This window comes from Echiichthys vipera (genome assembly GCF_963691815.1).
Source record: "Echiichthys vipera genome assembly, chromosome: 1".
Taxonomy (NCBI): domain Eukaryota; kingdom Metazoa; phylum Chordata; class Actinopteri; order Perciformes; family Trachinidae; genus Echiichthys; species Echiichthys vipera.
This window is the reverse complement of record NC_139826.1, coordinates 12,234,858-12,258,814: the sequence shown is the minus strand read 5'-3', so window position 1 is coordinate 12,258,814 and position 23,957 is coordinate 12,234,858. Positions and strand designations below refer to the sequence as shown.

General features: G+C 41.4%; 1 protein-coding gene across 1 annotated transcript in view; it reads right to left on the bottom strand.

Moving 5' to 3' along the window:
• Positions 1-23,957, bottom strand: part of LOC310948307 (AT-rich interactive domain-containing protein 3B) — a gene marked incomplete at its 3' end in the record, with an annotated part of 53,516 nt that overhangs the window by 15,728 nt on the left and 13,831 nt on the right. Inside the window, exons 3-4 of the mRNA XM_083915390.1 lie at positions 8,793-8,867; positions 8,477-8,549 (exon numbers count right to left, since the gene is read on the bottom strand). Coding sequence (XP_083771516.1) covers positions 8,477-8,549; positions 8,793-8,867 — 148 coding nt within the window. The remainder of the gene's footprint in view (positions 1-8,476; positions 8,550-8,792; positions 8,868-23,957) is intronic.

Sequence of the window (23,957 nt, the reverse complement as noted above, 5' to 3'; positions counted from 1 at the left end):
AAGGTGCAACCGTTAAGCTCAACCTTATCCACTGGACTAGCTTGAAACTCAGGTCAAACCAATCTTAGAGATCTGAGAGACAGATAAAGAGGGCAAGGGTAATATTTAGACTGGATAAATAGAACCGATAAGGGTTAATAGATCATACATAAGAGAAACACTGTAAGGAAGTAGGGCAGCATGATTATGGCCAACATGATTATCACAATTATTTTGTTCAAAATTGAGATCAGGATAATTTACCATGGTTATTCTTTGAGGTTAGGGACAAAATATTTTGATTGCACATTCATTTTTACATTTCACTTCCCTGTTGTGCTACATTCCTGCTATTGGATAAACCCTTGCATCAAAATAAGACTGGTCCTTACTGACATTGCATCTCCAAAAAAATACAATTATGCCAAAACCTTCTTACCCCAAATTAAATCTACATAGCACTGATTCCACATTCACGTTGTACTAGACTAATTAACAAATATTTTCATCATTATGAGACATAAAATAAGACTTTTCTTCAGCTGAATTTAGTGCATCTCCTCCAAGCAAAATATGAAAAATTAAAAAAAGCTATTTGCCTGACATTTGATTTCCGTTTTGCCCATCGGCTCTCTGTCTTATATTACTCTTCTACTGCAGCCACAATATTCAGGAAAGTTTATCATGGTGCCGCTGCGGCTTGTACATAGTGGCATGACAGCTCCCCAAACGTGAAGCCAAAACGTCCCAAATGCCCCCTGGTGGCTGGCTGTTAATTTAGAAAGCGTTTGATTTGATATGCACCTGAGTTTTCTATGAGCGGAGCATGCATTTAACGTCAATATCGCAATCGATCATGTTTATTTAATTTTGCAGCTCCATAGGAAAGAGAGAGACTGTGGAAGATATACTACAAGTAAATAGAAACTACACCATCTCTTCAGTAACAATGAGGTCATCTTTGGCAACACTGGTGACAGTTCATTGGTCAGACTGCTGGTTTTGAGAGAAAGTCGGTGGAGGTGATGTCTTCACTAGCAGGTGCAACATTGAGGGTGGCCCTCTCCCTTCTAGCAAGCTTCATAACACAGCTAACTGCTTCAATCAATGGACACCCGGATTGACAGATAAAGCCATCAGCTGACGAATCCCATTTGGGGCCCAGCACCACTGATCAATATGGGAGACATCAGCTGCTATGAGCCGAGGAGAACAAGGGATATGTTGAAACAGGCCAAGTGATTGTTGGGGGTTGTGCACTCCTCTTGAAAATTTCAACTCCCATCAATGCTAATTACTTTTGGCTTTTGGAATCCATGATAGGGGGTCATACATTTACCTTGCAGGGATTCAGCTGACGCTCTCAATGCAGAGTGGCATAAAATGAGGTCAACAGCAATATGCTTGCATCCCTAAATAACAAACAATAACCTGTAATTTTTTTTTTTTTAAAACCTTCTTAGATTAAAAAAAAGAAAAAGAAGACGGCTTATAACTATGTTTTAAACATGCAATAGGCTAGTTCTCAAGGCCTTAAACATCTAGTGCAAAATTACCTTTTTTGTCCACTGGCCAACTGGCTATGAATGTTCAAATTTGAATAGCCACTCAGTAGATTACCATTGGTTATTTTTAGTGAGTGAAGTCAATCTACCAGTCACTTGCATATTTTACCAGCATGTGGCTAGTGGATGGTGCTAATTTTGTACACTGTCTAGAAGATTTTAATACATTTTCATTTCAGAATGAAACAACAGGAAAGGCATAATTGGATACTTTATACTACAACATGAAAAGTCAACGTTTTTAAGCCTAGTTTCAAAAGATGAAATGTCCTATATCCCAAACAACTAACCACATAAACTAAAATACCATCGACAAAGAGGCCATGACATTTGTGTTTTATGTCCATTTCTTCCTTCAAATCAAGCGTCTTGTTTTCCATTAGGGCCCCTTTGCACTCAGATCTCTGTTACTGCGCGGCTTATGCAACACTGCTGCAGAGCTGCACTGGAAGTGAGCTCAGGGCTATTGTACTGGTGTAGGGCTCCTCTGGGGGCTGTAATGTGTTTCATACCATCCATCACAGGGGTGTGGGGGCCAGGAAACATTGCTTTAAGAGCACACACAGGACACAGATGGAGAAGCAAAACACGCAGATATGCAGAGATAGCTGAAGTTTGGGAAATTAGTTGATCACAGGAGAGCTTCGCGTGGGAACAGCTTGACCAAATGATGTAAAGGAAACTGTATTTCAAATAAATTACATATTCTAGGAATACCACATTTTGGAAAATAGTCAAACTGTAATGATAATGTGTTTTTTCTTGATTTATTAAAATGTTCCATCCTGGCTTGTCTTGCATTCACCAAAATCTACATAAATCTAGGATATGCCTATCAAACCTTTGTGCTGATTTTAGAATGAATGAAAGAACATTTTATACTAATTTATTTTTATACTTATTATTTTTGTCTGTTGACTTCCTGCAATTTTTCTTCATTAAAAGGGTTACGTTGTCTCTTTGCACCATTGTCCCATCAAACCCTTTGTGCAAGAACATTTCTAATATTGGGCTGTTTTCACATTGTGCATTTTATAAAGTTCCTGTATCAACGCTGATCATTTAGGGGAAAAGGATGAATGCAGCTTCAGTTTCAGCCACGTTCCACTTTTTTGTTGTTACAATATCCTCTTCATAAAACAACTGGTGTTTCAACCTAGTAGCCCCATCACACTTTTGCATATATGGTATAGTAAATATAGTATTTGATCGCCACATTTGGTTTTCAGGGTATTTATGGATGTATTCCATCAAAGCTAAAACAAGATGCACAGATCTGAGGAGCCCATGTTATTTTTACCCTGACCGATGACCTCGCTAGGGCACATGATTCTGCTTGAGGCCTGCACTCGTCCCCTTCCCTGTTTAGTTACTTATAAGCATAGTGATTAAGAATCTCCCAGCTCTGCAGCTTAGAGACTCAAATCCCTGTACAGTATGGTCGTAATTAAAGATGGACATCACATTGGCGATCCAGGGCTGTGGAACAGTCCCGCTATATGACAGAGGAAATAACAGGGAGGCAGTACGGATTGGGGGTTGGGGTGAAGAGACAGAGAGAGGAAGAGACACAAAGAGTAGTCTTGGTTGGTAAGAAACAAACAGAAGCAAAGAATAAAAAGTCTTAAGATTCTAATCCAACATCTCCCAACACACACACCCCCCACACACAAAAAAAAATCAGGATAACTACTATGTCCTTTTGTTTTGAAGAAATAGAAGAGCATAATCACCATTGATGTACTCTTTCCCCAAGGCTGGGCTGTAATTTGCCAGCCAACGGGTGGAGTTTACCAAAAGCAAAGATAATCTCAGCCCTCACATATATCAACATTGTAACCACAAAATCTTTGATCACAAATGCAGGGGATGATGTGTCCAATAAGAATAGTTTTGCATCTTCTTTTAGAGTCTATCTTGGAGTAATGATTAGAAAGCAGTGGTTGGAATCTGTGTATCATTTGGATCCCCACCCTTTCCTGAAAGCAGGGGCCCTTTGCTACCAGTTCTGGTCTTTTAGTATGTTTGCCCGATTATCTTTCTGTCTGGTTGGTGAGCTCGGTCAGTTTGAGCCCACTGACAGAATGCTTTAAAAGGGAAATGAAAGAGCACTGCCTTGTTTCTACACAAGTTGGCCGATGCCTCCCTTAACCTCCCCTCTGTCACCCTGGCACCCTGTCTGTCCTTGTCTCCTACTGTGGTTTCCCTGTCTGCTCTTTTCATCCACTCCTTTCTTCCTTTTCACACATACAGACACGCGACAGTCACTCCCTTGTCTTCTGTCCGTTAGCGTTGCCCTATCAAAAAGGTTAGCCCCCACATTTTGGGGATCATTAATCATCCCGTGTAGGACAGGAGGCCCCTTAATCCAACCCCTCCTCCCCCTGCCACACCATGCAGGCCACAGTGCGGCCCTCCACCCCTATCCCCCATGGTGTTATCAAGTTTCAGTGGTTGTAACTGTAGCACAATAAACAGAGGGGGAAGGAGAATGGGGTGGGGGCAAAGGAGGAGGAAGGCGACGGAGACAGAGAGAAAGACAAGAGGGAACAAAGTGTCATTTCCTAACTACATTTTATAGGTGCATTCTAAGTAAAATTTAGAGAATTGCTTCTCTAATTGGTCAGAAGCAGTTCAAAAGGTTGATCTTAAATGAAAACAATTTCCCTGCCATCCAACACGATCTAAAATGGACAAATGTTCCCACAATACCCAGTGTTTTTGTTGTTAAACCAACCAGGTGCTGCCACTTTCCAGAAGTTGTGGGGTGTTAACTAAAGGAAAATGAGGCCATATCAAAGAGCCAGAGAATGTTCCTATTGTAGTGTAGTGTTTGTACAGAGGGCCCGCCTGTTACGAGGGCCAGTGTGAGGCTGACCGGGGGAGTAATATAATGCATACATGGATCCCCCAGAGCCCATTCATGGTGTAATTGGTGTGGACAGAGCTCTTGGTCTCAGGGTTACAGTTAGGGAACTTCCTCTAATGTCCTGCTGGCAGACCACTCTTCCCACACCACAAAAAATATCCAGCATAACCAGGGCAGAAAACCTATCAAATGAGAAAACTTGCAGACTTTTTTTTTATCATGTTTTTCAGGGTTTTTCAAATAAACCTTCTCATCTTGTCTTGTGAACCAAAAATGGCAGTTTATTTTTCAATTTCCAGTAAAGGCAAAAGGCAACCTTTTGACACTCAATTTTGACAAAACAAACTCCAATGTAGGCCCCTTAAAACATTACTGGCAGCCACAGTGAAGATTTATAGCAACAGACCAGAGCCCACTGCCAGTAGGTTTAACTGTGGAGCTGCAGCTAAATGAGACATCTTAATTATAATCATTATCTCCCATTCCTTCTCTCCTACTCCTTCCTCTAATTCTGAACATCTTTCTCCAGCCCTATCACAACCACTGCAACATAATGGTTCAGACAAGCCCGGCTTACCACTTCATTACTATGAACAGCCGTAAATCTACTATGGAGGGATTTCCCCCTAAAATAACTCCAAAGCGATTGAACACCATGTGGTCCGTCTTAAGCTGAATCTACACTTCCCATTAAGAGTGTCACACTGGGGTGGATCTAGCCTTTCGCTGGCTGCGATGTGTGAGGTTTTCTGGTTGGGATAGAAAGAGCTAAAACACTTGTCTTTACTCCTGTTACGCCAAACCTTCTCGACTGGTGATTTCACTGAACAGGAGCCTCTCTCTGGCTCTGTCCATCACAGGCTGTGGTCATTAATCATCTCAAGTGGACAGCGCTGACAGGCAGTTGGCTGCATCACTCTTTTTCTTTTCCTCTTCTTTTTTTTTTCTTTATTGGGCACCCATAGCTCCCGCAGCCTCACTCACTGCTCCCCCCCTTGATTACCTCTTCACAACCCCATCTCCCTCCCCCAAACCCCCATCCCAAATGAGAAAGTGGCTGGGTGTCAAGCCAAAACAAACATTCACCCATCTGCTTAATCGAAACCTTTTGAGGTGGTTAATGGTGTCGAAGCTTTCTCTGCGCTCCCAGTGAGCGAAACAGTCAAGCCTGTAATGGATAGGATAAACAGTGATGTCGGCGTTACTCATGAAGGCTAATATCCTCCACGCACTCTTCCAACATGAGCAGGCCTTGTGCATTTACATCACATTTACATGTCAGGCCATTAGCAGATACTTCTATCTGCAGCGAATGACAGGAGGGTATCAAGTAGAATCAAGCTGAGATTGTTCTTTATTACAAGGAAAAAATAGAACAGTGGTCAAGGCTGAAAACAAAAGGGGACAGATGTAGAAGTTATCAGAAAAGAAATAAGAGCCAAGTTAGAGATGATTTGTATTTATGTCTTCTGCCATCTCTGTGATGCAGAGCCCATCAATGGGCCCCTTTACACACAGACAGGCTTTAGGACAGCTGCTAAAATTCCTCCTCCATTAACGCTCTCACACGCACACACACACACTCACACGTGCCTGTTTTTAAGCACAGAGGCAGGAAATGGGAATCCCTCGTAAGTTTTCCTTCCGCTGTTGCTTTCCTCTCAAGGCCTTGAGGCCCCACGATGAGGTGGGAACAGCACTTCACCATTTGTCTCTATACAACCAATCGGCTTCACAAGGACAGTCAAATGAAAAGGCTGTTATTCACCATTCTTCCACAAAGTGGCATTATAATAAAAAAGACTTTCTAAGTACTCTTTCATTAAAAAAAAAAGAGTGCAATAATCTTGCCTCCATATCTATGAAGTGAAATAGAAGGAGGAGTAAACACAGTAATTAGAGGGTGCCATTAACAAGTGCTTAGCAAAGGTTGCTCTACATCTCTTATACACTTGGCACTAACAGCAAAAAGGGAATCCCACCAAGCAATTTGTTCCCTGTGATTAAGATTCTGGTTTGAGAGACAGCAGAGGTCAGCCAAGTGCCTCTTGTCTTAAGGGAGGAGTGAAGAACTCACTCTAAAGTAGTTGAAATTATACCCTACCCTTCTGCACAACGGTTACATCAGGTCTCTAATGTCAATAGCAACGTCCCTGTCATAACCTGCCTTTACATTTGAAGCACAGTGCAGCCATGGCAGTGACATTTTCACTCAGTTGAACTATGAGAATGTCATTTTTTTTTCTAGTGCCCTTTCACTTTCCCCAAATGAAAACACTCAAATAGAAAACCTACTTCCATCATTTCTCACCCTATTCCTTTTCCATTGCCTCAAACTTGTCTATTATAGATGAGCACTCTGGAAACACAGTAATATTTGTTACAACTGTTGTCGCCCACTGACCCTTGCTCTCCATCACTACAGGTCACATGTAGTGCTGATGATACATGAACTTGATCCATGCAGGACGATTCCAGTTGCACTCACTGTAATTCACTCTGGAAATGTGATTCAGCTACACACATGAAACAAAATGTAAACGACAAGAGTTCTAATCATCTTATTGTTATCAGTGAATCAGTGTTTTCTTTGTCTTGAGATGGGATGGTTTTTACAATTGTCATTTGTATCTCCCTTTCGTTTAAAAAAAAATTGATGTTAAAAATTCATTCCAAATTTTTGAGTTGCTCAATCAACAGGACACTAAAAAAAAGTTTTCACTTAGAAGTCACCTTATGTTTTCCTGCCTAAAATAAATGCAAAGTTAGGGAAAATAATGTGACACGGTGCACTGTGATCAGCCAGTTATATGCTGTCAGGTGGCATTTCAGTCAGCTTGATGGATTTCCCCGTCTGAAGCGTGAGTAAAGGGTCAGCCAACCACTCCCAGTGTCTGCCACTGGACAGAGATGCTAACAGGGCCCTGACAGATCCTGTCCCTCCCTTTCCCTCTGACTCGGCTTAATTCATCAACCTCCAAACAAGACCCCCGGGTGCTGAGACCAGACCAGACACTAAGAAGCTGCTTTTCTCATGAATGTGAGCTCGCCAACATATGCGTTCAAGTACACACATGCACGTCGATGCGCATGGAGCGAACTACACAAATTGACGCATCATCATCCGTCACAGTCTGACAAAACAAACTATGCATCACATACACGCTCGCATACATATTGTAACCACCCATCATAGCCTGTGACAAAACATAATGAAGTATGAACCACACACATGCTCACAGACCATCATCACCCATCATAGCCTGCCAAAACATAATGTAGTAAGTATGCACCACTGTAATAACATTGTGATTCACCTTGGGAGGTATTGCTCAAGCCATGTAACTTGCTTGGCAACAGATTTGTCTGATAGAAGCCTAAGTACATTAGCTATCCGGTCAGAGGGGTCTTGTAGGTTGTGTCAAAGCAGCACGCGGTCAGCTGAGCCTCCCCGGCTGTTGGCCGACTTCACTCTGATACTGCCACAGGATCAACAGGGGCAAATCTCACCTGCTAACCTCTTAAAACCTTTACTCTGGGGAGGGGAATTAGTAAAGGATTTGTTAGCCAGTGAGAGTTACAGCATGTTTTTTTTTTTTAGTTGATCAGTGACACTTGACAACCATGGGACAAGCAAATGTATTTGGAACACCAAAGCCACAAAGAAAATAACTTTTATATACTTTTATCCTTGCTCAGTTTGTATGGCCTCTAACCATTGTACGACCAAATAAACCTTTTGTGCTGTACGGCCAACACCAATCGTCTATAGTGAAATTCCAGATGCTCTGTAAAAAACAAAAAAACCAACCCCTCCTCAAACTGAGGCAGGAAATGACTCTTAAGAAAGGGAAGTCTATGTGGTATTAGCGTTTTCCAGGCAGAGGGAGGGAAATGAACTCCAACCAATGTCACATTTGTGGTAACTTAACAGAAATTCACAACACAAACGTTTTTCTATAGGATTTAAAACAATGTACATGTCATGTCTTGTTACCAAATCATAGGTGTTGTAGTTTACAGTTTATATTAAATTGAATGTGGATTTCTGGAGAGCACTCACCTCTTTTCTGCATGAAGGTGAAGAGGTCGTCCAAAAACTCCTTCCTTTTGGGGTCATTGTCCAGTTCATACAACTGAAACAAAAAACAGAAGCTAATTAAGGCCACGGTGCACTAACTTGTCAGCTGACACCTGTAGTTCTTGCTGTGTGTCTGGCACTCTTTGGTCTAGTTGTCATCGTGGTGAACTGTCAATGGAAGTAGAGCTGTTTCCACTCTTTTTTCTTTAATAAGAATTGTTATTATGTCATTGGTGTGTTGGCTGTTTAATGATTGAACCCACTATAGCCAGCCTAGGATCATTCTTTAAACGCTTACCTTAGCAAAGTCTCTGGAGGCCTCTCCTCTTCCTCTGCTGCTGTCAGCCTCATCTGCCCAGCCTGCACTTCCATTCTACAACAGACAAGAGAGAAAACACAGATAAGGTCAGTAAACAAACAGAAAGTGGTTACAAACACCTACAGAGAGGATCAAATCTGTAGTGGTGAGTTTTCATGATTATCTATTAGACAGGAAACATGGGGGGAGAGAGAGAAATGCATGTCATGCAACAAGGTGCCTGGCCAGAACCGAACCGGGAACGTTCCATGGTTCCACCACTAATGGAGTTGCACATTTGTAATTCTTAAGAATGGACATTGACCATTTTTTTCTTAAATGTGTTATTTGATTTTTGATACTAGGGTTTTTTATGTAGAAAATACGTCACATCTGCGGCCAGGCAAAGGCTGCAATTTGACGTCCTGTTATGTGTTTGTGTGGCGTGATATTCCCCCCTTCCCAAAAGACAGCCTTCTGGAAGAGACGTAAATATGTGACATGACGTGCAGCACAAAGTTCGGCGTACAGTGATGTACAACATATGTGTTGGGAGAAGTTAGGCCTGTGATCTGAGCTTTCCCTGCTGTGATGGTCAGCATCTTATAGATTTCACATCACCATGGTCAATATTTTGCTGTCTCTCGTTTCTGTGATCATGAGTGTGTCTCCTGCTTTTAAAACTCCCGGCTGTGGGTTGCAGTTCACGTCATCGACACTTCCGCCCAAGTCACGCCTGTGCCGCCAAGCCGCATCAACTCTATTTACATTGAAATCGGGCCGCCAATATGTAGAGGGTCCGAGCCGTTAGGGCGCTAAATCAGGCCGGCAAAATACCTCGGCCTCTGTGAATTCCTGGAGCAGGCCTCAAAAAAGGCAGCCAATTTACCGTCTTAGTGTCCAGTGTTAAAACACCTACTGACTATAGGTCAAAAAGTTCATGTCAGGCTTAAAAAAATGGACTAAACTCTACACTAGATACAACAATTACCAACATTCTGCAACACAAACACATGAAAACTGATAAATAATAAAGAGAGACTCCAAGAGTGCATTTTTCCAGGGGTTGGAGAAGTAACCTCTGGAGTTATTGTGCCCCTGAGCTCCTGTGTCCCCCTCCCCCTTCATCCTCAAACATCTCCATTTGACCTAAACCATCTGCATCTGGGCCTGCCCTGCCCCCACCCATGTCTTCCGACCCAGCTGGATACAAGGGCCCCCCATCCTTCAATCTTAACGCAGCTGTGACGGGTGGCCAAGTTCATGCAGTGTAGCTGGTTGTCAGGAGGGGCCAAGGGAGGGTGGGCTGGTCAGTAGCCCTAGTGCACGTGTGCACGCACACACACACAAGCAAAGGCTGATCATGGCTGTGTGTATGTTTGTGAGTGCAGGGAGGGGGGCAATGGCCCCACAAGACGGGAAGGAAGGAAAATAGGGGCAGAGGGGGTGCACGGTATGTGCCGACCAGGAATGTCTCCTAAAGACAAAACCTATAAAAGCATCAGGAATCAAAACAAGATCCGTTTGGAGGGGGACGTTAATAGCTGCAGCCTAGGGTCTAGTTTCAAACGGGAGCCCATTGGTCAGTGGCAATTACAAGGCCTGAAATGAGAGCCGGGAGGGCAAAGGTTGTCAAGGCCCCTGAGAGCAAGTCATTTTCACCCTCTTACTCTCTGTACGTGTAACGGTTGTCAACATTCATGCTCCCTAAACAAATACTCATCAGCCAACAACTTACTGACCCACTGCAAATGGTATGTTCATGGGTAGAGTTAAAGGCGCAAAGACTATTGTGAGAAAATCTACTAGTACATAGAACAGCTTATGCTTTTTCTCAGTCCAAACCTTTGAATCCACATATGTCTCTTTTACAATGGTGGTAATGTGGAGATGCAAACCTGCAAAGCTGAGTGCCTACGTCATATCCAGATCTTATTGTACATCCATGGGCAAAAGCAGTATGTCGGCATGGCTACGCATCAGCATTGACTCAAAAAGACATTCGATTCAAACGGAGTGTAATGAGTTGATAATTCTGTCTGATATTAGACACAGTTTTTCCCCCACCGTTATATTAGGGGGGTGCCCCGCCCTCCCAACGGCACCCCGCCCCCCCTTGAAGGTCAAGTTATTTTAATTTCATTTTATATGTGAAGTCGCGCTGTATTTCTGTTTCCTGTTAATGCGCGCATCTCGTTACTTTTCCCGCAGACGATCGCGGTGCAGTCATCACTGATGATGCAAGTTATGATGTTACTGTGACAAGATTCATGAAGCACAAAAACGTGACTATTTTATGATGTTATGTTGTTTTACTTAAGTGTATGCACTGGGTTAAGTCTGTCCATTGTGTTGCTATAAGACACACGTTTCAGTAATTAGTCTGACCCCAAACTAGTTGCACTAAGTGATAAGCTAACTGGCTAGCTCCTATAGCTGCCTTGTATTCCTGTAAATGTTCAGGTAACGTGGTTCAATGTGATTTTATAACATTATAAGAGGGTTCATTATTACCTTTTGTGTTTAACACTGATTAAGTTACAGTCCTTAAATGTTTGTATAATGATATAAGAAATAATTCATATATTCATGCATTTGTTTATTTATGTTTTATTTCAGAAACTGCACAAGCTTATCCTCTGTCCTGCTTGTATTCACTGTTACTCTGGGAGTAAAAGGCTTAAATAAACTAATGACTCACTGACTGGGGCCCTCTGACTGGAGCCCTGTAGGGGCCACAATCATATCTCACTACCCAGTTTCAGGGGCCCAACAGCGCCAGATCACAACAGAAGTACTTTAAGGAGGATAAAGGATATCTATAAATGAGACCTTTCCTATAGAACAGGTCTATATCTTGTCCTTAAACAAACTAAATAGCTCTTATTTACATGACGGCATGTCCTTTCTGTCTCGTTATGGCTGCATGTTTACAATTCTCCTCTGCTCTCTGTATCGTGCACGGTGTTGTTTCGCCCCGATGTGGACAAATACATCTGCGTTTTTTAAAGAAATGCCCCCCCCCCCCCAAAAAAAAGCTGTAAACCTAAGGGAAACACTGAGCTGTATAACCTCACTTATACATAAAAACAAAAAGTCTCTAAAATTATTATAAGTCTTCGAAATTAACTTTCATTCTGACATCAATAAATGTAAAGAATTGAATTTTCCCTATCAAACTGGTATAAATGACTGATGAGTTCAGCTCGAAAATGCTACATGTCCAGTATGAAAAGAAACTAATATTTGAAGTCCAATGTTCAAATGTTCAGATATCTAATTAGTCAAAAGACATTTCTTATCAAAAATGCATTTTGCTGTCAACATACATTATCTATGGTATGTCATAGAGATTAACAGGATTATCATGTGGAGGTAAATATAAAATATAGTACATTTGGAAGCCTTATAGACCTTTGCACTCATAGGACCACCTCTGTTAACCTTTAACCATTATAAATGATTATAGCGGTAGATAATTTAGATTGCAGCCATGTATAATCTCACATGCTTGCTCATGCATGAAAAAAACTTTCCAATCTGCACCTTTTATACATGCTGGTTGTTCACTATTCAATGACCCAGAAGTCGACTCAGTAATCTTATTGACAGTAACCTAACAAGGAGCCATAAAGCTAAACTGCAAACACCATTGTTTTGCTTGTAATCTGAAAATCTTCAGGCAAATTGTTATTCCACTCCTATATTCAAAATATCAATACCACTTCTTAATCATAGTTGGATAAACCTGTGTGTGTGTGTGTGTGTGTGTGTGTGTGTGTGTGTGTGTGTGTGTGTGTGTGTGTGTGTGTGTGTGTGTGTGTGTGTGTGTGTATCTCAACTAATAAAACATTATTGAAAATATTTGCAACAACAGTATGACCTGTTTGCATGTGTGTAGGACACAGTTATACAGCATTAACTGTGTTTAGTGATTTATGTGATTTCAAGTTCAAGATCAAACAACTTTATTTATCAAAAATATGTCATTCTATAATTTAGCTGATTTCTCTGGCTCGTATCCAGAGTAAATTACTATGAGCCCTCCAACACTACAATTCACTCCCAGACTTACCGGAATCCGCGTTAACTACAAAAAGAGCTCCTGGGGTACTGGCCTTGGAATTGTTAGGTGAACACAAATATGTTTACACACAAACCACATGCACGCCTTCATGTACACTAATGCCTCCCTGAGGGTCACTGTGTTATGTGAGTCAGGGGTCAAGGTGTTCCTGACATCAACCAAGAACAGAACACCAATGTCCACCCCAGTTAGTGTCAGACATTGGCTTCTTGCCCTATCCTCTTCTTTGTTTTCACTGCATTTTCTGAGGTGTGCAAGATTAACAAGATTTGGTAGGTTTCATTTTGACAGTCCTCGTGCTTTTTAGTGGTCGACCGATTCAGGTTTTTCAATGGCCAGTGCCAATATTTAGAGAGCAGGGCAGGCTATTCTCGCAGCATAGTGTTGACTCGCAGCTGTTTTTCCCACAACCATTCCAAATGACATATCTGATAGCGGCTTATCGAGAATAAGAGTTGGGGCTGGGGATGCCCATACATTGGTTTTTCCAAGCCCTGTAAGCTAGTTTAGCTTGTGTCTGCAGATATTTTTGTTAATCGGCCTCATAAGCGCAGGCACTGATTATCTCTATGGCGTTAATCAGTCCGATTAATTGGCTATCACTAATGCTTTCCTTCATTGTGCAGTCATTGCAGTTACAGGGACCAAATCTTTAATCCCTCTTCAGTACAAAAAGTACTCCAAAATGAGGCTTGCATGATGCTACAGAAGACTTAGCAAATCTGAGATTCCTGTGTGTTTAGATTTTAGGAGTTAAGGACAAAATTCATTATGGGATAATTATCAATGCATTGCCTTGATATCCATATGTTGTAAAAATGTACTACAATTTACTACAAAAATTACAATGGGAAATCTTAAAATCACATTGAATAAAATTGTTTTACAACAGCATAATCTAGAAGAAGTTCTCAAAATGGAATTAGATTATTCTCAGAGCAACCATTTGATGCGATTTACCATCCACATTCTACTGCACATAATGGCAATATAAACAAAACAACATCTCCAATAGTTTGCTCCAACAGACAGGGGACTGACTACTGTAGCATCTCTGCTCTGTTGTACTGAACAAGGAGTGTCAGTTTGTCGTCTTCAACTGTAGAGGGCAAGCTCAGGCTGAATGACTGGTATGATGAAAAGACAGACAGCGGTAAAGATCAAACCAAAGCTACTGTAGCACTAAATAAATACATAAATAACGAATAAATATGAAACAGAGATAGACAACAACCAAGGAGGTGTTTCTCAACAAAGCCACATCTGCACCATGTGGCTAACTGGATACCAACTGCTGTTGGTATTAAACTTTTGGATCTCAACACCAATTGGACTGTTGGGACAACTATGGATGAGTCCTTGTGATTGGGTCTAGGAGTGTAATTCTGCTGTCACTTTTCATTACGCAAATGAATTGCATCTATAAAAAAAGTCTGCTTCTCTAGGGGGTTAAAAAAAAAGGCATAGTAATTTGAACATGGAAGCCGTTAACTATGAATAGACATGTTGGCTCTTGAATTGGGACCTTGGTCAGCTTAGGAATGTTAACACTATGTTGCTTTTTGTCAAGTTAGAGTGGATACTGATGTTTTGAGACCACTCCTTATGATCAGTCAACTCAGCCCCTTCATCACATCCAGCACTCCACCCAGAAGACTTCTTTAAAAAAAAGACATTCCCACACCCTACCTACATTCATGACAGGGGCGTACAAGGCATGGCTTGCCTTATATAATTCATATCTTTTTCAAATGAAGTCTTTAAAGCATTTTCCTGTTGTTTATGAATGCTCAGTATACAGCAAGTGCCTTTGTTAATGCAGTATAGAGTTTTTACATTTCTTTAACATTTGTCATAGCCATATATTAAAGAGTATAAACTATAGACCAGGTCAAAATTATATATAAATTATAATATCCAAACAAATTCTCTCAAAATTATGTATAAATTACAATATCCAAACAAATTCTCTCTCTCTCTCTCTCTCTCTCTCTCTCTCTCCCTCTCCCCCTCTCCCTCTCTCCCCCTCTCTCCCTCTCTCCCTCCCTCATATGCTGTTAGCAGATTTACTGGCCAGGCGGTGGGTGGCCTAATCACATTATGGCCATACGTGACTGGCTGGCGCAGTGCCAAATCAGGGATAAGAATAAGTTCGATAACCAGTGAGCAGTAGCTGGACATCGTGGCAGGGAGGGGTGGAGGGTGGTGTCCACACATTGTATGGTATGCAAAAAAGTTATCTCTTAGGAATTTTTTAGCGAGTGGGGGGTCCATATTTCAAGTGGGTTGCCTAGGTGATCACCACTTAATCTTCCACATTTTCATTTGGTATTATTCTGTAGAGTTTGTAAAAAGTAATCCATACCCCACTGTTATGCTTGTGCTGACATGAAATTAATTTTTGTTGTCTGATGTCCTCAAAAATCCCTTTGAGATGGGAAAGATTTTCTTTAAAAAACGCTCAATTTTGAGTTTAGCAGTTGGGAAATCCATGCATTTGTATTGTGTATTCATGTGACATTATTGCCGCACAATACAGTGGACAACCCTCCGTCTGCAACCAGTTGACATTCTTTGCATATCCCTCCATCTGCACCGGACAGACTACACAACACACTCCTACTTGAATGTCGATGCATAGCTTAGGGGTAATTCTACGCAGCCATTATAGAAAGATGTCTGGAGTAGAGCCACCATTTTAGTGAGGCCAGGCATGCCGGAACAAGAAGGGTTAATGGCTGCTGCTTGGGGAGTGGGGGATGGATGGCATTGATTGCTCAGGATGTTGACAGCACTTCTCCAATTTGATAGTGAAGCTGTTATTAGATGAAGGGGCTTTCTCTTAATAAAAGCATCATGCGATTTGCCTTCACTCTAAAAGTAGGAGCTTCACTGGGCTCAAAAAGCAATCATTGAGATCAGATGTGCGTTAGACTCACTTTGGAAAACATCTCAAGATAGTACATTTCCACACATGCTCTGAAAAAGGTCAGCAGCCAATTGCGTACTGTGTAGGCAGTAATGAAGTAGGTCATTTTAATACTATAGATAACAGGCTGGATGACTCTGACTGGTGGAATAGCATAGAAAAGTGACTAAACACCTCATCTAATTGTGAAGTAGATCTGAAAACTGTTGTTTTGCAGCCTTCTAGTTTAATCCTGCAGACTAAACAAGGCCTAATGAAGAGAGGCACGTGCCATATTAGAGCCCTGTTAGCCCAGAGCTATACCCCTAACCCCTGTCTTCCAACTCTGAGCTACTGTCATGGCTCTCTGTGTCCCATCCTACACAGCTCCACACCATGTCCCCTGGGCCACAGCCATTGAACAGGAGGCAAATCAATAGCCCTGGATGCAAACACAGGGAAGTCCCCAGCCCCCTCCGGACGCAATCTCACAGCACACGTCAATACTCATCATCCTCAGTCATCTACCGCCACGCAAGGGAAACTGAGATGAGGGCAGAATCAGAGCTCCCAATGTGACCTAACCCCTTCACCTACAAGACACCCTCACTTTGACTAACACAGTGAAGGTTTCCATGGAACACCCTCATCAAATTGCAGTTATCAACACAAAGATGTGTAAACAGCCACAGCTGATCCTCAATGAAAACAAAATGCATGCACATACAAGCTAAAATCCCAGGGTAACAAAATGTCATTGTGCTCTCAGTGCGAGTGTTGCCAGAATCAGACACAGGAGGGAGGGTGACTAGTGAAATTCACCAACATTCCTGTACACCAGTAACAGGACCTCACAATAACAGGAGAGCCCCTCTCATCCCATAGGTACTCTTAACATCTCATTCCCGGACTAATCTTTTTTGGCCAAATTGCTGCCTGTCAAAACAGTTCAGCAAGGGAAATCTTTTAAACAGACACAGCGGCAGTAATTTAATCACAATCAAGGCCTCCAGCAGAAATCTGGATCGCAGCCAACAATAGTGATAAATGGCGTGTAGCCAGAAAAGAGGCAAAAGACATGTTTAGTAGTTAAAAGAACTGGATCCTGCCTGTTAAAGTGTTGGTTGCCACTGCGTGCACAAGATTGCTGTTGCTACTCATGGGGGAATTGTTGGGTCTATGTAAATCATAAATAAGTCATAGGGTGTAGTCTTTACCTACTCTATATGTAAAGTGTCTCGAGATAACTGTAGTTATTATTTGGCATTATAAAAAAAATTGAATTGAATCCGATCTGTGATTGAAGCAGATTACATATACAGTAGTAAGCCTGTTTCCTCATCTACTGGAGAACAAGAGCCCTGATGCCTTTAGTTTAAATCTTTCAAAGAAAGCGAATCTGCTTCCTCTCAGCATGCCTGTAAAAACAAGCATTGTGGGGGGCAGCAATCTCTAATCCAAATCAAATAATTGGGGCCTCAATCCCACAGCGGGGCTTCAGGAATCATTTATAGTGGCTCTTGCCGTGGGGAGGGGTTGATGGGTGAGGGTGGGCTGCATTGGGAGTTGGGCTGAGCGGATGGCGTCCTTTATCTGTTAACTACTGTAAAAGATCTCATAGTAAGCTGCCCATACGCTACCACCAACACAGGCTCTGGCTAATCGTAATTCCATGTGCAACAAGAGGGAAGTAAATCTCACTGCCACTTAGGAACATATGGTAGAGATCCTATTTACAGTAAAACACAGATCCACTACTGATTCTCTGCTCTCATTAAGCCTTTTTTATGGAGCATAAAAAAGGTCACATAACACATGAGAGCAGGCTGGCGGCAGAGAACAGGACCCAGGGGGTATACCTGCCCCGGAGTGTCCGATCATGTTTGCAGCTTAAAAAGATTTCTGGCTTTTGGGGGAACAGACAAAGTGGCAGGGACAAGGGGCTAAACGTCCAGGGCAAAACGTGTTGCTACCTGTCCCGGCCTCAGCACCTCTAAACAGGCCACTGAAAAACAGGCCTTCAGGCAAGACCACCCCTCCCACCATTAATCACTCCAATTACAAAGCTGCAAAAGAGAAAGAGAGAAAAAAGAAGGGGGGGGGGGGGGCAGAAAGAAAGACAGAATGAAATAGACAGGCAGGTAGACACATGCAGAAGAATAATGTATACACTGATCAACACACTTCTTCACCTCTTGCAATTTCACACCAGGAGAATGATAGAAAGAGAGAGAGAGATAGAGAGAGAGAGAGACAGACAGAGAGACAGAGAGACATCAACAAGAAAGACCTATGTCTGAAAGAAAGGGGTGGATCTGTATATTTAGTTCCTGGGTAAACATGCCTGATGGTGACCAGCAAGTCTGGTTTGCCAAATAAACTGACTGCATTTGTTCAGCTCCAGCCCTTTCACCAAGACACCACATTCCACAGGCAGAGGCCCCATCCCCCATTACACTAGCTGGCCCCTTTCGCTGCCTCACACAAATGCAACGTTTATAGGCTGGTGTGGCCAGAAGTTCACACTCATTGGTTCAAAGACCCTTTCACAGGCAGAGCAAACATTTTAGTGAATCACATCTGTGCCACCGCATACAGTACTCCATAAGTTAACCCTTTCCCGTAATATTTTAGGCCCATGAAACTAGACCTCAGAAACAAGGTTTTTCAACTACACTATGCAAAGACTTGCATGGGGCCCCCTTGGTAACCCCCTCACGGATAATTTGATTCAAAGCCATTAGTTTTGCTCTGTGAAGTGTACAGTGACAGATATAACATTGTCTCCAATATGCAAAGCGCTTATCATTTCAAAAAGGCACTAATTTATATTTTCACAGCACATTAGGGCTAAATGAATTATACAATAAAACTCCTTGTAATCAATGGTGCTTTGAGCAAGAAGCTATACTGTGGCATTCAGGTCAAAGCAGCTATTAGCCGTTTCTTCTGGGTTAAAAGCTTTGGCTAAAAATACCTTGCATATCTCACATCTTTCAAAGAGCAAGCAGCCACTTCACCCCCATGCTAATGGCAGCTGGAGACATCACACATACCTGATAGGCCTTTATATACATTATCATTATACTGACAGAACCGGGAACTTGATACATTCACAATCAAACAAAAAAAAACTCTATTGCTATTAGGACACATCACATCTCATTGCATTTGAAACGACAGAGGTCACAACGCCTGCAGTCAGATGGGTAAATCACTTCTTTGTCTGGTGTATGGTGGTGGGGAAAATATGTCCCGTTATTCCCAGGGTTTCCTCCATCAGAGAAGTTAGTGTTATTACTATATCTCTGAATCTGCAGTATCAAATGTTTCACAGCTTTCTGTAGAGTCTAATCGATATGAAGCTATTTCTCTGTTAAGAACCAAAGGTATCTGTTTTCTCTCAGCTAGCGTTAAGTGTGCAGGGGCATTCCACCTCTGACAGGCCTGTACCCCCCAGGGAGCCGGGCTGGGATGATGCAGCCAGTCACGCATCTGGAGCTCATCTCCAGGGGCCAACAAGCAACTACATCTCTACTGGATGCTCAAAAGACAGGGACAACTTGAAAAGAACAACCAAACTCATGGTTAGTGTGAGGATGATTAAGCCAGTGTCATTGCTGTGGAAAGTAAAATAGTACCTTATAATTATTTTCCATTGCTACACTTTACACTTTTTGACTGGTTTGAAAAATAACAGCACAGAGCTAATAAGCTTGGTTCATCGTTATGATAGACAAACTGCAAAAAGTCTAGTCATTCTATATTTGGCAAACCAGCCCTGAATAGTGGAAAAAATAACCTTCCAAATGCACCAGTACTAGATATCACTGTAAGCTATGTTAGCGTCACCTGACAGGCAACTTACAATCTTGGATTTTGGGGCAACGGCAAATATTTCAGGCTTTCCAGTGCAGCCAGCAGATATCTGGAACAAGACTTGCCCTTCCTAGTGGTAGTTATTGTTTACGGTGCAATTAGACACTTAAGATGGGAGAATGGAGTTGGAGTTGACAGGCAGCGTCCCAAATAATAACCAAAAGCTAAATCTTCGTCAGACAATAGCCATTGGATCCGAAGTATGCCTGTCGGCCCATGTGTTCCAAACTGTACAAATAAACAATAAAAAATAAAATGGGCTGGATCAAAATTAAAGAACAAATTATTAAGATTTGATTTATTCTAAAATATTGTTATTTTTTTGTATTGTTCATAATTTGATGGAATTTCCGCAGTGGCTATACCACTGCTGCACTAGCATGTTTTTTTAAGTAACCAAGGCACTTCAACAAAAGCCTTTGTTTTGTGAAAAAGCAGTGAGCAAAATTAGAGAACAGTAACCATTGTGTCAGAAGAGAAGATTTAAACAATGTTTTCTTCGGGCTATAGGATTCAAAAATGAATAGGAAGTGTAGAGGCCACAGCTTTGAATGACTTCAGCACGTATGCGCCCACAGCACATCACTAGTTACTCAGACTACTCTGATGTGATCTTGATCCATTCTCCTTGCAGTCTCTTTCATGGGTTTGGTAACTGTTGTGGGTTTCTTAGCCATCACTTTGTTGTCATGGATTTTCCAGAGATTCTTTATGAAGTTTAGATCTGGACTTACACTTCCTCCTTTAAATTGACTTCTTTCAACACTTTGGGTTCAGTCTTTCCCCAGTCTGACGGCGAAAAAATGGTTTCTGGGATGTTTTCTGCAGCAGGAGTTGGGCCTCTTGTACAGCTACAGCTAGTTTATGTGAACCTCCTTCGGCAACATGCAATACCTTCACTGCAATTGTCTCCCAATCAGCTGCAATTTTAAATACACAAAATAAAGGTTTTTGTTGAAGTGCTTTGGCTATTAAAAAAAAAAAACATGCTAGTACAGCCGTGGTATAGCTATCAAATACTCTGTTCTCTAATTTTGTTCCCAGTGTATATTTTGGTCATGGATCAGTTTTAAATACTGCAGGTGACCAATACTCAAAGAAGTACCAGCTGCAGAGCACTGATTAAAGACATCAGCCTTTCTTATTATGCAATTCCTGTCCAAGTGTTGTGCCTGAACGCGTTCATTTGAACGATAGTTCATGAACTCGTTCATATTTTGGGCGAACGTGAACTGAGCGTACTGTAATCTGCCTGATGAATGTTACTGTGAGCGCGTTCATTCTGGTGTCTGTGAACATTACGCTCTCTCAGTTTAACTTCGTTCAGTAGGGCGCCAGATTTCTATAAAGCCTTCCAGGCAAACCCAGGCTTAAACACGCCGTAAACAGGCCTTAATATGTAGCGGAAAAAACACCCAATCTGCCAACACCAGCACCCAATGTCCCACCGCTGCCTACATCATCAAACCAAAAAACAACATGGAAGCGACAGCAACGTGTAGGGGACAAAGCAAAGCAGCATGAAGGCGTCGTATTCTCGATTAAATGAGTTTTATGACAAGGTCGGTGAGGATGGGAACAATCATATGTTTCTCTGCAAACTTTGCCGGCTGGCTTTCAAAAAAAACCCAGCACTTCAGTCACATCAACAGCAAACCTGAAAAGGCACACTGAACTATAGCATCTGGCATTTCAAGGTCTGTGCAAGCAGATAAAAGATCCAAAGGCAATCAAAACAGATCCTCGACCCAAATCCCATTAACTGTGTAGAGTAGCAGCTCCATGGTCATCTCCCAACCACAGCTGGACAACGTGGTGGTGCGGTATGTTGTCGGAGACCTGCAGCCTTTGAATAAAGCTGAAAGCACCAACTTTCATGAACTTAATTTCAAGTTCAACCTTAATTTTCTACCTCAGCCTGGTTCCTGGTTTACTACTGATGTAACTTGTTTGTTGAACCTGGTATATTTTGCCAGGTTCCAGTATTTCTTTTTTAGTATGTACTGAAATGGAAAATTATTAGAATTAAAAAACATTTGCACTTTAAGGATTACTGTCCTGTTTTTCCTTTTTATAATTCCTCATTAAAAAAAGACCATTCAGGCATCAAGTTTTTCCTCATGGTTTTGAGAACATACTGTAGGTGTGAAAGCTGCAGCTGCTCGTGTGTGGACTGAATGAATAGCAGTAAAGTGTTAAAGCAACAATGTGGAAATGCTGTCCCCTCAATTCTAATGTAAACTCTGGTTGGATAAGGATTCAAAATTGGATATGAAGATGAAATCTGACTCATAGTTTTAGTGTTTAAACTGAAAGAATTGCTGTCCGTCTAGTTTATTTTTGGACCTGTGAACTTAGTTCGTAATTTTGAATTATGAACTATGAACTGAACTAGTTCATTTTAAAATTTGTGAACTGAACTTTGAAATAGTTCATGTAGAAAGTGAACTTTCCCAACACTGCCCTGTCCTAAGGACAACCACTCCTCACACACTTGTATCCGCAAAAAATCTCAGAAACATGTTGTGCCAACTTTACAAAACAAATGCCAGTGTATATATTATTGCCCGATTAACAGTGATTAATCAATCGGTTGACCATTAACATATACAGTATTTTAAAACACATATAGGCAACCTATAGTCTTCATAACTAAGTTTACAAAACAGACCATGTGGTATACTCTTCATGTCTGCAAATGCTGGGGAGAGAAGAAACTATATTTGGCATGTAAATTATTATGCTTATTCAAACTAGATATTTAAATTGTTGACAGCCTCCATGTACAAACCCTAATTACATGCTTTTCCTACTCTATGCTGCAGTTCAGTCTACATATACTACAGAGGTACAGTAAAATCAGATAAGATAAAACTATAGTGATTCTCACATGGAAAGCAGATTGTTGCAGCAGAAGGGAAAATGATATAGGCCTAGATAACAGAGCAAACAGGCTGTACTGAATTTAATACAACAGCAGCAAAAGCACATACTGTGAATAGTAAAACCAATAAATGCAAGGACATACAGGGTTACGGATGGCAGAATTACAGGTAAGCAGATGTTTGCAGAGTACATTCAATCAAACTTATTTAAATTGAATCCACCAATGTTGCCACTGTTTCAAAAAAAACATTACAAAGAGTGTTTTTCAACCATGTTAGGTTCACATGCATTACTTAATGTCTGGTTCCAAAGTATGACTGATCAACTGAGAACAATGTTGCCTCCAAAAGCATCCAATTTTGTACCCACTTTGAGCTATCAATTATTCGTTACTACTGCTTTCATTAAACAAATGCTCGGACTCCACATCCTCCCTGTGCTGAATGTGTGGGGCTTCCTCAGGTTTTCTAATCACATTTATTTAGGGCAGGAAAACCTGATATGTCTTTGTTTGACCAGATGGCTAGTTAATCAAGTCTGGCTCCACTGGGGGTAGGGGCATCCCCAAATCAGCCACAAACATTATTGAACCAGTCACATTAATATGCGGATGTTTGCTAGAAAAGAGCCTTATGACCTGATACACAAAATGAAAATGTCAGACATAGAGAATCCCATTCAGTACCTGCATCGCACTGAATGATACCAAACAATGGAGTAACATTTCTGATTAACTCAGCATGCTACAACATATAGTTTTCATAAAAACCTACATTCGCTGTAGTCCCTGCTGTTAATAATTCAATTTTCTGTGCCACTCTTTAATCATTTACTAACTTAGCTTTTGAAATTATTGACTGCAGTTGACATGGTCCATAGTACTATTCACAGTTTGATTGTCTATTAACTAGATCAGCTACAGGTCAGAGCCCAGTGTGTTTTTTGTCATCTGAAATGATTCTATATGAGCTTCGATTCAATACAAGTGGTGAATCCAGTCAAATGTTTGCGGATAAGAACCATGCAACATGAATCTACAGAGGGTCGGACATTCCACTTTCTAAATCTCTAATAGTTTACCTCTATAAAGCTAAATGCATAAACTGACAGCAGGAATGAAATGCAGTCGGAGGAATTTCTTTCTTGTTCATAACATGCAGCAGCATGCTGTATTGAGTAGTAGCCTGATTTTTAATTCCATGCCTTGAAATAATACAATGTTAGTTTTTTTAAGTTAATTACTTTATGCAAACTTTATTTAGAAAAGCACAGCCATTTAAGCATGTGATCCGTAAAATACAGTTTGCCCAAAGAAAAAAAAAAATCATATTATTTTCATATTCCTCAACAAACCGGTGTTCTACTGTGTGTGTGAATGATTTGATTACAAACCTTTTGCTAGAAG